Source organism: Meriones unguiculatus, chromosome X (assembly GCF_030254825.1).
Source record: "Meriones unguiculatus strain TT.TT164.6M chromosome X, Bangor_MerUng_6.1, whole genome shotgun sequence".
Taxonomy (NCBI): Eukaryota; Metazoa; Chordata; class Mammalia; order Rodentia; family Muridae; genus Meriones; species Meriones unguiculatus.
Window position 1 is genome coordinate 35,243,771 of NC_083369.1, and position 15,803 is coordinate 35,259,573.

Sequence of the window (15,803 nt, forward strand, 5' to 3'; positions counted from 1 at the left end):
GGGATTTTTTTTTTGATTGATAAACTAAAAAGTAGAGGGGAGAGATAATAAATTTAATGAAGACACTTATTTTCTGGAATTAAAGAGCATATTTAAATATATATTTATAAGCCATATGTTAATATGGCTTATAAATATATGTATTTATTTAATAATAAATATTATTTATTTAAATACATTTATATTATATATTTATATACATATGTGATATATAAATGTGTATACACACACACACACACACACACACACACTTGGCAAAGCTTAAGGATTCTCTGTTCCTTGGATGTTTCAAATGTTATCTGCTTAATTGCCTGAGTCAGGCCTCATATGGCATCCAGCTTCTCATGTGGTGACAGATTTACTGCTACTTTCTATGCTTCCAGTTTTAGTATTTACTTCTAAAATCATTCACATCATTAAGTCAGATTTATTACTTTACGCTATCTTTGTGTTTATCTGAAATACCCAGGACCACAGAGCATTGAAATAACACATCACCACTTCCTAAGCTGTTCCTCTGAGAAAAATGGATGGGCCAAATGTCATTAGCTATCTTCAAAAGAAACTATTTAAAAATAATTATGGCGAATATTTGCTGGACAATGAGTTCTTACCAGGAATTAAGTATAAAGAATTTTGCAGACTCACTGGCCATCTCCCAGAGAAATGTTTCTTCACAAAACAAAACTGCTGCAGAAAACACATTCTGGCTAAAGCAAAAAATAAGACCAAATTGCTATTGCCATCTTTATTACTCAGCACTGCTATAGAATGTGCAGCACAGGCAATTAGTACCTATGCTACATTTAACAAAATTAGTACTTATGCTATACCTTTACCATTGATAGAACTGGTGAATTGCTAATCTAAAATAATGTCTGAAAATAACTTTTTTATAATAAAATGACCACATTAACACACTAGAAGCTCCCATTAGCAGCACAATGTGCTTCCTAGTATAATACCTAGGAGTACAATTATCAGGAATTAGACAGGACTTAAATAAAATTCTCTCAAAGGATATTAAAAGATAAAAGTATTCCCAGTATCCCACACCCCAACTAAATAAACCATATAAACCTACACATGCTTCTAGCAAACTAGTTTTTGACTTTTTTTTTTTCTACTTAAACCCAGCCAAATTCCCAATGTATTGTTTTGGGGAAAGCCTGCTACTGGTAATGTTCATCTAGTGAAAAATAAATAAACATGAGAACCATCAGAAAAACTGAATAAAAGTCATATTCCCACCTCAGACTGGTATGGTAGGTCTACAGAATTTAGTGGAACTAAAAAAAAAAAAAAAAACACTGGACAAAGTAAAAATATGTATTTCAAATATGTGAAAGAATAATAATTAATATTTTGTTAACTTTTAAGGGGATATACCAAAATAATTTTCTGTAGAGCAACACTGTTAAAGAAATATTTGTGGGGGAAGCTAACCCTTCTAGATACCGATTCTAGGGCCAAAAGGCAAAAAGGAAGAGCTTTTTCCATTTTTTATTTTTTTTTTATTTTTTTAGTCATTTTAATGCATTTTTTCCTGTGCACAAGAGAAATAACTGATAGAGCCAAAAGATACACTTTCCTTTATACATAGCAGTTAAAAGTAATGCAAACATCACATGACACTTCCAGTAAAAGTTACATTTCCAATTACAAATCAAAATGCATATTAGGGTCTCTTCATGGGAGAAGCTGAGGAAATCTTAGGTCAAAAGCACTTTCCTGGCATTACTACACTGATCCTTCAGGCTGCACAAAGATTAAGGTCATATACAATCAATCTGCAACTGTTGACACAATGTTACACTGTAAGTTTTCTGTACAATTAATGTATACTTAGAGAAACCAGGATAAACATCTCTACTATATTTTAACTGAACTTGCCTAGCCAACATTTTCACTGAGAAATTTATCAAATATGCTGTAAGATTCTACAAAATTGTGAGACATACCTAGCTTCAGGAATATTTCTTATATTCTTTCTTATTTTGGTTACACATATCCTGCTCAGATTCTACAGTAATACTTCTAGATGTACAATTCCAATTGTGCTTACTGTACTGTGTACAAATAGCAAAACGATCAATGAATGGTATAAATCTTACAGCATTTGCTAGCAAAAATACATGCCAAAGTCACAATAAGCAATATTTTACCACAAATTAGAGAGCTTCAAATAATTTGCTTCTGTTTTTATTATCTTCATTCTACATTTAAATTACTATCATAGGCTAATGTTTAAAATGCAAATAAACTGGACATCTGTAGGACAAAACTTGTTCACCCAACTGTGAAGGCTGATACCTGTTTCCAAAAATCACAATAAATGCAGAATAAAGAGAAGTGTTTGCATGCAACACCTTTGAGTGAAACAGTATTGATTCCCACCATTCAAATAAGAAAAGGAAGGAAATCAAAAGAAGAAAAGGAAGGAATGAAGCAGGGAAGGAAACAAAGAGGGGAGAGGGCAGGCTGGAAGGGAAGGGAGAGGGTGGGTGGGAGGGTGGCGGGGAGAAGGAGGAGCAGGAAGGGAAGGGAGGGACTCCACCTTAAAATGCATCGTATTAGATTTATAAGTAGACAGATTTAAAAGAATCAAAATAAAAGGAAAGCACAATTTTGTGTGTGTTTAAAGATTTAAGAGCCATTATCAAAAATAAGATACATTTTTTTTCAAGGTACAGAAATGTAATTACGATGGCTGGGAGCCCAGCAGCCTCTCAATGGCCGCGTTGATGTCTCCTCCTGTTGCTATTAGGGCCTGCAAGTTTGCCTCACGATTTAAGAACCCCATGGCGTTGAGCTGTTCCAGTTGCTGTTGAAATCTGACTTCTGGATTCGGCAGCTGTGGAGGACTTGCTCCAGCTAGAGCCTGCACCATTTGCTGAATGAACTGCTGGCTGGGTCCAGAATCTGATGTCAGACTTAAGGTTTCAGTAGGTGCAGAGCTGGACACAGTGGTTGCAGTGGGGACCCCAGTGCCGGTGGATCCAGGCGAGCTTGCAGGGCCAGTGGGTCCCAAAGGCCCAATAGGGCCTATGGGGGTGAAAGGAACTATAGGACCGATGGGACCTAGGGGAGTGACTGGGCCTACCGGGGTTATGGCGGTTCCCAGCACTCCCAACCCCAAACCTGGAGCGTAGCTTGGAATCAGGCCAGGTGCTTCAGTGGCTAGAGTCTGTAGCCCTTGCTGGATCTGCATTAATGCTTGCATCGCTCTCGGATTTGCCATGGCTGAGAGTGTGTCTGGATTCTGCATCTGCTGCAGGAAAGTCGGGAGCTGTGGACGCATCTGCTCCTGCAGCTGAGGATTCGCAGTAAACAGTGGGCTACTCAGCATCATCTGGGCAGCCAAATCTGGATTCTGGCTCAGCGACTGCATCATGCTTCTCATGTAGGGCGCAGACAGCATATTCTGAATCAGCTGGGGATTTTCGGTTATCTGTTGCAGCAGGTTCTGCATTCCGGGGGTACTGAAGATGCTAGCCACATAATTAGCTGCAGCCACGGTGTTGTTCCCGGTGGTAGTATTAGTAGAGCTAGTGCCAGACACGGTGCTGCTGGTGCTGGTGCTGCTAGTGCTGCTGGTTGTAGTCGTGCTGGTGGTGGCAGAGCTCTGGGTAGTTGACGGTGGTGCCCAAGGATTGGGCAACGGATCCCGGTTTTCTGTGCGGGAAGGCTGGGTGCCTTCCCCTGAGGAACTGCTCCCCACTGTGGCAAACGGGTTACCCCCAAACTGCTCCTGTGCGGCATTCAGCATGGGTTCTTGAATGTCAGTGTACATGCGCCGCAGAGCATTGTAGCCACCTGGGATGCTTTCAAGATTACTGAGAGCGAGGTCTTGATTTCTCATCATCTCTTGCATCATGGCAGGATTCCTGGCGATTTCGAGAGTCTGCCTCATTATATCTGGGTTGTTCAGTAGGTGGCTGATTTCTGGGTTTCGCTGGATCAATTGTTGCATCTGTGGATTGGCCATGATGAGCTGCCTCATCAGATCAGGATTCGAAAGCATGCTCTGAACAAAGGGATTTTCCATGATTTGGATCATCATCTCAGGGGTGGCCATGAGCTGCTGCTGCATCTGGTTCTGAAGATCAGTGAAGGTGGTCGAGCTCAACCCCAGGCTGCTAAGGCTAGCAAGTCCACTCAGCCCAAACGGGTTGCTATTTGTGGAAGTAGGTGTGGAGCTACTCCTGGGAGTCGATGTCGCTGTTGTTGTTGCAGCCGTGGTGGTGGTGGTCGTCGTTGTGGTTCCCGCGGTGGTGCTAGGCTGCGTGGTGGACTGGCCCTGAGGACGGTTCTGGCTTTTGATGACAAGGTGAACAGTCAGTCCATCATGGATGCCATGCTGGATCAAGGTATCTTGATCTTTCAGGATCTTTCCGGCAAAAATCAGCACGAGCTGATCGGTTTGAGATTTGAAGTGTTTGGAAATCGCTTCCTTGAACTGCAGGACAGTGCTGTTCTCGGGCACCGCGAACTCCTCCTTCTCTTTGGGGGTCTTCACAGTGACTTTGATGATTTTGGGCTCGGCTGTAGTGGCTGCGCCTGGAGCCGCTGCAGGGCCGCGGGAGGGGCGCGGGGGACCGCTGCTCTCGCCGTTCTCAGCCATGGCGGCCGCGGTGACGCAGGCTGGCAGGGAAGGCGCTTGGCGAGCGAGAGGGCGCGAGGGAAGGAGGCAGGAAGAAGGCGCCGCCGAAACGGACTGGGGCGGCCCGGGGAGCAGCGCGGAGCACAGTACCTCAGAGCTGAAGGCTGCGGCTCCCGGTCGCTCTTCGGATGCGCACACACGCTTCGGCGTAGGCCGCGGGCGAAGGGCTGAACGAGCAGATCTCCAGGCCTTCTCCGTCGCCACTGCCTTGTGATCTGCCGGCGCGCACTCCCAGCAACTCCCGCAGCTGCGGTGCCCGCGCTCCCGCCCCGCTCCGCCCCCGGCCGCGCCCCGCCCCCTGCTGACGCGGCGCCAGCCCAGCCACAGTCCCTCGGCTGAGCGCAAACCTCCTAACCTGCAAAGGGGGAGGAGGCGGGGGGAGGGGGGGGCGGTGAAAGAGGGAGAGAGAAATAAACAAAGAGAGGGGGAAGAGAAGGAAAAGCCAGGCGGCCTCAAGAGAAAGCGAGGGGACCGAGGCGAGGCGAGGGGGGAAGGGAGGAGGCCTGCAGGAGGAAGAGGGAGGCAGCTTCTTTAGCAGACGCTGAAAGACCAATGGAGAATGTGATTCGCAATCTGGGAGGCAGTGAAAGGATGAAAGCCTGAATTGAACCGATCCCATGCAAAGGACGAAAAATGAATAGTAAAGAACTCTGACAAAGCAAAAAGGGAAAACGAACACCCGGGTGGGGGAAGGGAAGACATGGCGGGAGCGAGCATTTTACAAAAGAAGCGAGAAACGGCGGTCAACAGGCTTCTAAAAATATGATTCAGCTCGCTACTAATCAAGGGATTTAAATAAAAACCATGAGGTTTTACTTTGGATTTTATCAGATTGGCAAAGATGAAAGAGAACGTTAAACCTTTTTGACTGGGAGCCGAGAAAATGCACTCTCATGCTAGTTGTAGTATGAATTGTTGTAACCGGGCAGTTTGAAAAAAACAAATGGGCATTTTAAATATCTGCAACCTTGTTTAGAAATACCTAATCATTGATTCAAAAAAACATATGTATGATATATATAAACAGCGTAGCATTTAAAAACATAGCGTTTAGATGTTTTAATGTGTAACACAGGATTACTCAGACATACTATGATACTGCCATACAATAAAACATTCCCAGTGTCTAAAAGATGGTGGCTAGTTCACATAATATTAAGTGTCTCAAAAAGCATGAGTAAAATGCACTGTAGTTATGAAGAAATAATAGATGATCTTTGGATTTGGATTTTTCTGTGGATTTATGTTTTCCTAAACAGATAGTAACAATACAGGCATGTAGATGGCAATATCAAAAAGCTTGGAGACTGAATATGTTGAAAATAAATATGAAAGGCTATTCTCCCGTATGATAAAGGCGATTATTAGTAAGAGCTGAAATCGGGAATATTCTTATTTTCTATTTTTATAAGATTTTGAATTTGATGGATAAATTGCATTGTTTTATGATTTTTTAAAAATTACAACTATATTTTCAGACAAGAGTATAGGTAAAAACTGACAGGCACACAATAGTACTGGCAGAAATTAACATATTTATCTATTTCACTACTGATTAAATAAAGAAAAAAATGAACTATTACTGATAATCTTGAATTATAGAAGAAATAATTTCAAAATCATTTATTTTGCCTTGACCACAGAAAATCATTTTCCCATACAAAAACCTAGAGATAATTTAACAGCATTTCAAAATATTAAGTCACAAATACCTCAATAAATCTCAGTATAAAACAACATAGGCTCATTATATACATGAACTAGTATAAAAATGTAATTGTATATACTAGGTTTAATATTAATATAATATAAAATGTAAAGTGAACTTGCTTTAAATATATATCTCAAAACATAATTAATTGGTACACATCAAATATCATTCTGTGATGTTTAGATATGTTCATATGTACACAAAATATTCTATTAGAAATATGCTAGAGAGTCTGGGCTGTAGCTCACTGATGGAGCACATTCCTACTGTGTGAGAAGAAACCCTGGGTTCAATTCCTAGTACTGAAGAAAAAAAACCCAGAAAATAAAGATACAAAGGGCACTCATCCTAAACTTATAAAAATCAGGAAGAGGAAATGGCACAGGATTCAAGACAATTACTAAACGGAATTGGAGTTAAAGCTATAAAAATGTGCTTTGTCTCTAAAATAGAAACAAACATGACAAACTGTCAGCAATGGTTGATTTTAGATAGTGATAATTCATATTTGTAATACTGTGTTTAACTTCTGAAAATAAACGTAAATTTAATAATATATCACAGGTCATCTTTAATTACGCTTAAAGTAGATACTACTAACAAAATGAGGAAGAAAAAATACTTAAAATTAATAAAGTTTAACACCTTGGAGACAGTACAAATTAAAATTCTTTGTGAATTTATAAGCATAATTATAATGACAATATTTCAATAACTGCCATAAGAGTACCCTATGTGTAGTTTATGGGACTTGGTAATAATAGTGATTTCTAGGCCACACCCCAAATCAAGTGAAACAAGTAGTGAGCATGAATCTGCATTTTTTAGCAGGTCCAAGTTTAATAATATTTGATTTGTAGAGTATTATGTGAATGAACTCAGAGTTAAATGTATACACTTGATGTCTTTAAATGCCAAATAATAGTGAAAATAAGTGTACTAGACATTCAAATAAAAAGGGCAACAGAAAACAGTAAGGAGGTAAATGAAGTGCCAGCTATAAGATAAAAAAAGCAAAGAATCAAACAAGAACAGCAACACTTGTTCACTGAATCTAAACTCTTAAGAAAGAAGCCAAATAAACAAAACACAAATACTTCTCTCTCTTCATCCTTCACTCTTTCCCTTCTTTTCCTTTTTCTGACACATTTTTTTTCTGTGAGACACAAGAAAGGTATTTTATTTTGTTTAAATATGAAAGAAACTGAGCATATCGTCTATAAAACTATAAAGGAGCTGAACTGTAGCAAATACAAGTTCCCAGGTTCTAGCCCCAGCACCACAAAAATCAATAAAGGTCTGAAAGACAAGGTAGTACTGGAGCTTGACATGGTACAGAATGCCTAAGCCTGCTCCTCCTAAGCATTACTTGAATTACTTTTAGTGGTTGTGGCAGTAAATGAGAACTTCATATTCTTCTGGGAACTAAGTGTCTCAGTAGGCCTAAGGCATGAAGGCTGAGTTGCTAATGAAGATTGAAAGTATACTAAAACATTCAGGCAATTTTATTGAGCACTTCTATTTTTATGGATTAGTAAAATGTCTTCACAGAGTGGATCTACAGAATACAAAGAAACTTCTGACCATTCTTCACTTGAGTGACTTACATGGCAGAAAATCATCATCATCATCATCATCATCATCTTATCACAACTAGAGAAACAGTTATGTAAAGAGGGCAGGAATTGACTAGGATAAAAACTAGTAAGACTGGGAGAAAAACTCCACCACAGTCACTGATGCCTGTGTGATCTTAGAACAGTTCAATCATTTCTCTACAGCACAAGTTCTTTAGCCTACAATAGGACTAAGAAGCAGGCTCTGAAAAGCTATGCTAGTTTGAGAGACAGAGAGACAAAGACAGACGGACATAGAGATAGTAACAGAGAGATACAGAAAGAAACAGACACAGAAAGGGTAATTATTCTGATATATGTCCTTCTGAGAAAATAAGACAAATGAAATAAATTTACTCCTGATAAATTAAATTACAAAATTAAATCTAAAAATATAAAATGATATAAAAGAACAAATATGCAATCTGCTTAGCATATAGTCTGCTCTGGGGTTATATTTTCTACCTTCATACTCCCTGCAATCCTTTAATAATTTTGCTTTGTTCATTTAGTTTACTTACAAATAAGTAATATGCAACTCAGTCTTTCTTGAATGCCCAGAAATTCTAGTGTTGCATATCCATTTTAATCTCTGGAATATAAGTTATGAACTGGCAACTCTTGGGCTGGATTTGGCCTGCCAACACCTAAACCTTAGCAAATTTCCCAAACAGAGATTTATGACTTCAGTTTCAAAACTAGATGATCTGGTTACACTGGGTTCATACTATGCTATAATTTGCCTGGAGGTGAATAGTGGCTACATTCTTTAGATAAGGTGTGAATGCTGATTTGCTAACGGCTGACCTGTCTATTTCCTTGATTTTCTTATCTGGTTGGGTCTCCAAGATTTAGAATATTTGGTGCTTTCAGTAGGAGCCTCTGTTTATCCTTCTTTTACTCTATCTCTTAAAACCTTAAAGCCATGAAGCATTGGATTAAACTGAACAAGACCAAGAAGATAACTAGTTCACTTTCTTGGAGAGGTGGAGTAGTCACTTTAAGGGGAATATAATTATGTCAGTAAGGAGCACATACTGTCTCTTGGTGATGATGGCAATGAAAAAAAAAAACTTTCCAAGTCCACTGATGGGGGGACCTCCTCCCCATTCATCTGATCCTGTTTTATCAGGTATCTTCAGGACTGAAAGGGGCACGGTGGAGATGAGGGAGGGAGGGAGGGACTGGGAGGGAATGAGGGATTGGGACACGGCTGGGATACAGAGTTAATAAAATGTAACTGATAAAATAAAATAAAATACACAAAAAAACTATTTTTTCCTTCAACTTATATATCTACTTTTTTTTTTCTTTTTTGTCATCAGAAGTATACAATTTTGAAGAAAACTGGACCTGGAAAAAAATATAAGATGAAAGTGAGTGTCTGCCTCACTGTGTTCTGTAGAATGGGGTTTTGTGTTACAAACAATGCAAAAAACTAGAATTCATAACTGCCTTCCAAAAGAATTTAGAATTAAGTTCATTCAAAATTTACAAAATCAGGAAGGGGTTTAAATGAAAAAAAGAGAAAAAGAGAGGAAATTCTCAGATTAAAACATTAAAATAAAAATAATATGTAGGTCTGGTTTAAAGAAGAATTTCCTGGTAAGGTACAAGTGTGTAGAACTACTTTCTTTTTCAGTCTGATTCAGACACATAAAGAAGACAAAGTATAAAGAAATACTCAGACAAGATAATCCTACTATTTTAGTGGTCATCCAAGTAAAATATCTGTAAAAATAGAACTGTTAATGTAGGAGCATCTGTAGCCACTTAAAACACTCTATATATGGTGACATAGCCCAGTGGCATAACATTTACCTGGCAAGCATAATGCCCTGTATTTCAGCCATACCACCAACTACAAAGTCTATTTAATGTAAAAACATGACATTTGCTATATTATGACACTAGAATGTGTCAAGATGGAAATCAATGTGAAGCCTTGCTCTGAGTTTCAAAGAAAATACCAACAGAAATGTACCTACCTCGTAGAAGTAAGCATGGGCCTAAGTACACTCAGTTCATGGATACCGAAGACCATCCATATCAGTAGAGAAAGCTATAGAAATAAAGTAATTGGGAGGTACCAAAGGCAATTGGGGAAATAAAGTAAAACATGTTTGACTTATAACACAGATCTCTTCATTTCAGTCTTGGATGATATGAAGAAGGGGAATGGCACTGCTTTTTACGTAATTTGGTGCCTCCAATTTGCCACCTAAAGACTCATCAGATAGTGAAAATACTCAGGTCCAAATCTAAGGGAAAAGCAATGGTTATGGATATCTTGTGCTGTATAGATGGTGAGGAATTAAAAGAGAGATAATGGGACTATGAAATTCAAACTCTCACACTGATGGTGGAAAACAAATTGAGTCAGTAGATGTGTAAGCAGTATCATTGAAGACAATAGTCTATAAAGCTATCTACACACAGTCTTGTAAAAAGTAGGAGGACACAGTTTAAAAGCAAACATTTTTAGATACTCAGTTTTCATATATCTTCTTTCCTAAAATTGAACTGCTAGAATAAGGGCCTAGAAGGTAAGCCATCTTCTTTTGCAATTAATCTTTCCTCACTTTACAAAATAAAGACATTTTTGGTTACACATCCACAATTTCATTATAGTACCCGTCCATTGCCTACATGTGTAAAATCCCAGGGGAAACAAAGAGACTTTCTGGAATATTTATTGGTGTACATGTTGAAAGGCAAAATGACTCTGATAACTACATAATACACCCTTACACAAAACTATGATTTTCAATTATTTGCCTTGAACAAAATTAAAGGACTAAACTGAATTTTTAGCTGATAAAATCATTAAAATAATTGATAAAGACAGATCATTATATTGGTTTTAGCATATTGTAGAAAGAAAACAAAGAAAGGATATTGTTTTGACAATGTATTTATATTTCCATCTCTTTAGTAACAGATTCCATACCTTATAATCATAAAAATAATAAAGGAAAATACTGCTAACAATGGCTTAAATTTATGTTAGTGTATACTATTAGAAAAGCACACATACCTAAACATAGTAAATGCAATATACAGCAACTTTATAGCCAACATCAAACTAAAGGAGAAAAACTTAAATTAATCCCACTGACACAAGGGACAAGGCAAGGCTGCCCACTCTCTACATATCTCTTCAACATAGTTCTTGAAGTCCTAGCTAAAGCAATAAGACAATTAAAGGAGATCAAGGAGTTACAAATCAGAAAGGAAGAAGTCAAAGAATCACTATTTGCAGATGATATGATAGTATACATGAGTGACCCCAAAAATTCTACTACAGAACACCTATAGCTATTAAACACCTTCAGGAAAGTAGCTGGATACAAACTTAACTCAAAATAAAAATCATTAGCCCTCCTATATACAAAAGACTAATGGGCCGAGAAAGAAATTAGGAAAACAACACCCTTTACAATAGCCACAAAACAAAACAACTTACACTTGGCTAAGGAAGCAAGTGTAAGACTTGTATGAAAAAACTTCAAGTTTCTTTGATGATTATTAATATTTAAAATTGATTTATCTTTTAGTTAAACCGCAGGTATTCCTAAACCAGCTGTTTACCCAAATCACCACACAGAGACTGGGATTTATTTAATTAAACTAGAGCACAATGCTGGGCAATTACTACTTCATCCTAAACCTCCAAGCCCACATAGCTTTCTCCTATTCAGATTTGCCACATTATATTTGCTTTTTAGTCACATCTTAGGTACTGTTCATTTCTGCTGACATTTCCCAATCCTCTGTTCTCAGATCTCTCCTCTCCCTTGCTTTCTACTTCCCTCTGGACCAGGATATCCCACCCTATTCTCTCCATTGCTCAGCACTGGCTGGTTGTTTTTATTAATATATGGGGAAAAAATAGCTTGTTTACACAAACTTAAGACAGTTAATGCTTAGAATAAGCATCACAATGCAATGTCCGGATTGAAACCAGATAGTGAGATAAATGAGCATTTGAATGAACAAGGGTAAATTGTATACATTCCACAAGAATATTACATCAACATTTTCCCCTTTAAGTCCAATAAAGGCTCCTTTTCTTTCAATACAATAATAATTATTAAACACTTATGAAAACTATTAGGTAAGATTTACAGGTGCAATGTCCAGTCCATGTGCATTTGGCAACTTAGGAGAAAATATTTCATTATCTATTCTCTCTTAAGTTTTAAGTTCTATATCTAAATTAATTTTTATCTTTATTGGTATTACCTGTATAAAAACATGTTTTTAACTCTAAACAATTTAAGCCTAATTGTAGAACTATAACTATTTGGTCTTCAACCCTCACCAGAGACTTGAAAAAGAATAAAATTTGTTACTTGACTAAATAGAAAGTACATGTTGGCAGCTTCCAAAAAATAGCAAGTTGACAAAGACAATTTGCTGATTGAAGAGTCACCCAAAACTCTCTATAACATTGGAGCATCATCTTCAGGCCTCTGGCTCACTATCTTTGACAGACATATATATGAAGCAGGCTATTTGGGACATGTTTACCCTATCTTGGCAGAGTTCAGCAGTTGACTTGTCTTGCATTTAACCTTGCAGAATTCTCTATGTCGTGAAGCAAGGGCATTTTTTTTTTACACTTTTTTTTTTTGGCCACATTTGAAGCCATCTCCATGTGGTGGTTCATTGTCTTTTTTGAGGTAGGTTAGGTGCTGCCAGGAGATGATCTGTCTGATTGTCAAGGAATATTTAAAATAATAAAAAAAAAACATTTTAAAATGCCATATTTTGTAGGACTCTGAGGTTTTTTAAGACTTACCTATCTTTATATAATCTATCTATCTGTTAAACCTAGGATGTATACTCCTATGATAATTTAGACTGGTGTCTGACATCACTATGAATTGATTAATAATTAACTTGCATTACCTAATATCATAGTCTTATTTTTTCTCTGAATAAGATCATTAATAACTTTTAACCATCTCCCAATGACAGTAAACATTCATAGCCCCAGAAAATGACCAAAAACCTACCCAACCCCCTTTAAGGGAAATTGAACATCATTCTCCTGGATTTCTTCTGATTTTTTTTTTTTTTTGACACATAAAAATTCTGTTAGGGGCCCAAAGGAAATTAGAAAAAATGGTGAATTAAGCAAGCATTAACATTTGTGGTCCAGTCTTTGAATGTTGAGAAATTTCAGACGTAATAGAAGTCCTGTTTAGAACAGTCTAAAAAATCAGTTGAGATTAGTAGCTTTCTTCAAAGCTCTCTTGGGAGCAGTCTTAGATGAGAAGCAGCAATTGAAGCAGTTGAGGCTGGAACAAGTAAAATGCTGGAACATATGTGTCAATATCTTATTATCCTGTCAGTTTTTATCCAGTGTATCTGGTGCCTGGTCCTTTTTTTCTGAAAACATATAATTTCTCACAAACATTATACAGTCCTAAAATTATGAATGTATGAGATGTGCATGATGAAACCAAATGATTAACCAGTTTTATCTATGCCATTTAAAAGTTCAAGGTGGAACTTTTTATGTCTCAGTCAGTATCAGAGTTGTTCCCATGTGAAAAAGTCAGCAGTTTATGTTACCTGTTGTGTTTAGTCTTCTTGATTTCTTTCCTTCTGTCTGCAGCCAAGATCTTTGGGGGAGGGGTGTCTTCCCCTGTCATATCTGATTTGTATTAATTTTTAAGGAACCTATTAAGTCTCTTCTCCTGTATGAACACACTCAAAACCTCTTCCCCAGAGTAACACATCCCTTCCGCTCCATTGTGAAATTAAGACCTTTATATGTATGTCTAATTCAGCAGTCCTTTGTAAATTCTACTGTATCTTAGGAGGTGTGCAACTAATCTCATGTAAACATTTTAAAATTGATAATTCATTATTTAATATATTTTAGGGCAATATTATATTCTTCTGTTTTATGAACACCTTTTAAAAATTATTGTTAGAGCTTTTCATAACTGTTTGACCTATAGAATTATAATTTATATCTGTGACCGGTTTCATGTCATAATGTATAAAACTTGTTGTATTCTAATGGATATGCATGCTGAAGCATTATCAGCCCTAATTTGTAAAGGCATCTCCAAAATATTCATCATCTCTAAAAATATGTAACCTTAAAAACATGCTCTTAGGAATTTAAGGCAAAAGCCCATTGGAATTCTGGATATGACCCTACAGCATGGTGCATGTATTTCAGTTTTCCAAACTCTGTAAAATGGAGTACATGGTTATTGTACGAACTTGTTCCAAGAAAACACTAAACAGGATCTGCATTTCTACCTTAGCACATAAACCTTCATCCAGTAATTGAACATTAACAATAGATCATACAATACCTAGTCTGACCAAGTTGGCCTATAGCTGAAGACTTTCTCTCCAGCATCTCAATTGGCTGCAATATCTTCAAGCCTCTGTGAACTTTTCTCATCTGGAACTACCTCTTTTGGTGTTATTATGAGTTCCAGATTGGATTTCTCTTAAGGTTTCCTATTTTGATTCAAAGATTCCCACAACCTTTGTTCTATTGCGTTTAATTTAGCATCTATTTTCTCAGTCTCATCTTTCTCCAAGTCTATCTTATTCTGATTTTTTCCCAAAGAGGATATATAAAACTGAAATTGTCAGTGAAAAAAAATATTTGCATGTGAAGAGAAACAAACTTCAATGGTATGCAGAAGCACTCTCTCTCGTTGTGTCTTCCTCCGTTTTCAACATAGAAAATTATATTTCATATCTCAAAACCTCTCCCAAAGGACTTTACTTTCTTAGACCTAACTTTCCTTTCAGACCTTACTAGTTCAGATGTTTGAGGCTTCTCAATCTGTCTCTGTTTTCTGCTTCCATGGAGAGGTATTTTTCTGCCTCCCTCACTGAGTCCTGACCCCTTTCCTCACTCTGGGAAGTTGTTTGATCCACAAATGTTTGCTCCTCACACCTGCAAGAACCTCTTCTCAAAAGGATTTAGCTTCCGGTCTTGGCTAGCAAAGTCTGGCTTTGAGAAGCTTACTTGTTAAAGAACCACTTTCCTTTAACCTAAAGAAACTGCCTCTCTGGGGTTTGTATGTATCAATTTTTGTTTTTCTGCAGCCTGCTGGAAGCCTTGTTGCACTGTGGGGGCTCTGTTCAATCAGGAATCTGTGATCTCCTAGTTTAGAACTGCTGTTGCTTTGTTTTTAAGGAACAGGACTAAGAAACTGCTCTATAGTTTTACTTTCTATGTAAGTTCTTGCTAGATGACTGTAAATTCTGCCTCACATTGGTATGCCATTCATTGATGATTATTATTATTTACTCTTGATTTACCTTTTGGTTATACAGCAGTTATTCCTAAACCAGTTGTATACTCAAATCACCACACAGAGACTAGGACTTATTTAATTAACCTACAGCACAATGCTGGGCAATAATTACTTCATCCTAAACCTCCAAGCCAACATAAGCTTACTCCCATTCAGATTTCTCACAGTGTACTTGCTTTTTAGTCATATCTTAGGTACGGTTCATTTCTGCTGATGTTTCCCGGTCCTCTCTTCTCAGATCTCTCTTCCTATTCTTCTCTTTCTCAACCCCTCCAGACCAAGATGCCCTACCCTATTCTCTCCATTGCTCATCATTGGCTGGTTTTTGTTTATTGGCAATAAAGTGAACAAATGTTAGCATGTTTACACAAACTTGAGGCAGGTGATGCTTAGAATAAACATCACAAGGCAATGTTAGGATTAAAATCAGATAGTGGGTTGAGAAATCAGTATTTGAATGAACAAGGGCAAATTGTATACATTCCACTAGAACATTATTCTAACAAGTC

At 37.7% G+C, this 15,803-nt stretch overlaps 1 protein-coding gene across 1 annotated transcript; it reads right to left on the reverse strand.

Annotated features, from left to right (window-relative positions):
- Window positions 1-1,491: 1,491 nt before the first annotated feature.
- On the reverse strand, window positions 1,492-4,895 carry Ubqln2 (ubiquilin 2). The gene has a single exon (XM_021630219.2). It carries the CDS (start codon window positions 4,622-4,624, stop codon window positions 2,702-2,704), a length of 1,923 nt encoding a protein of 640 aa, XP_021485894.1. The 5' UTR covers window positions 4,625-4,895; the 3' UTR covers window positions 1,492-2,701.
- Between the last annotated feature and the right edge of the window lie 10,908 nt (window positions 4,896-15,803).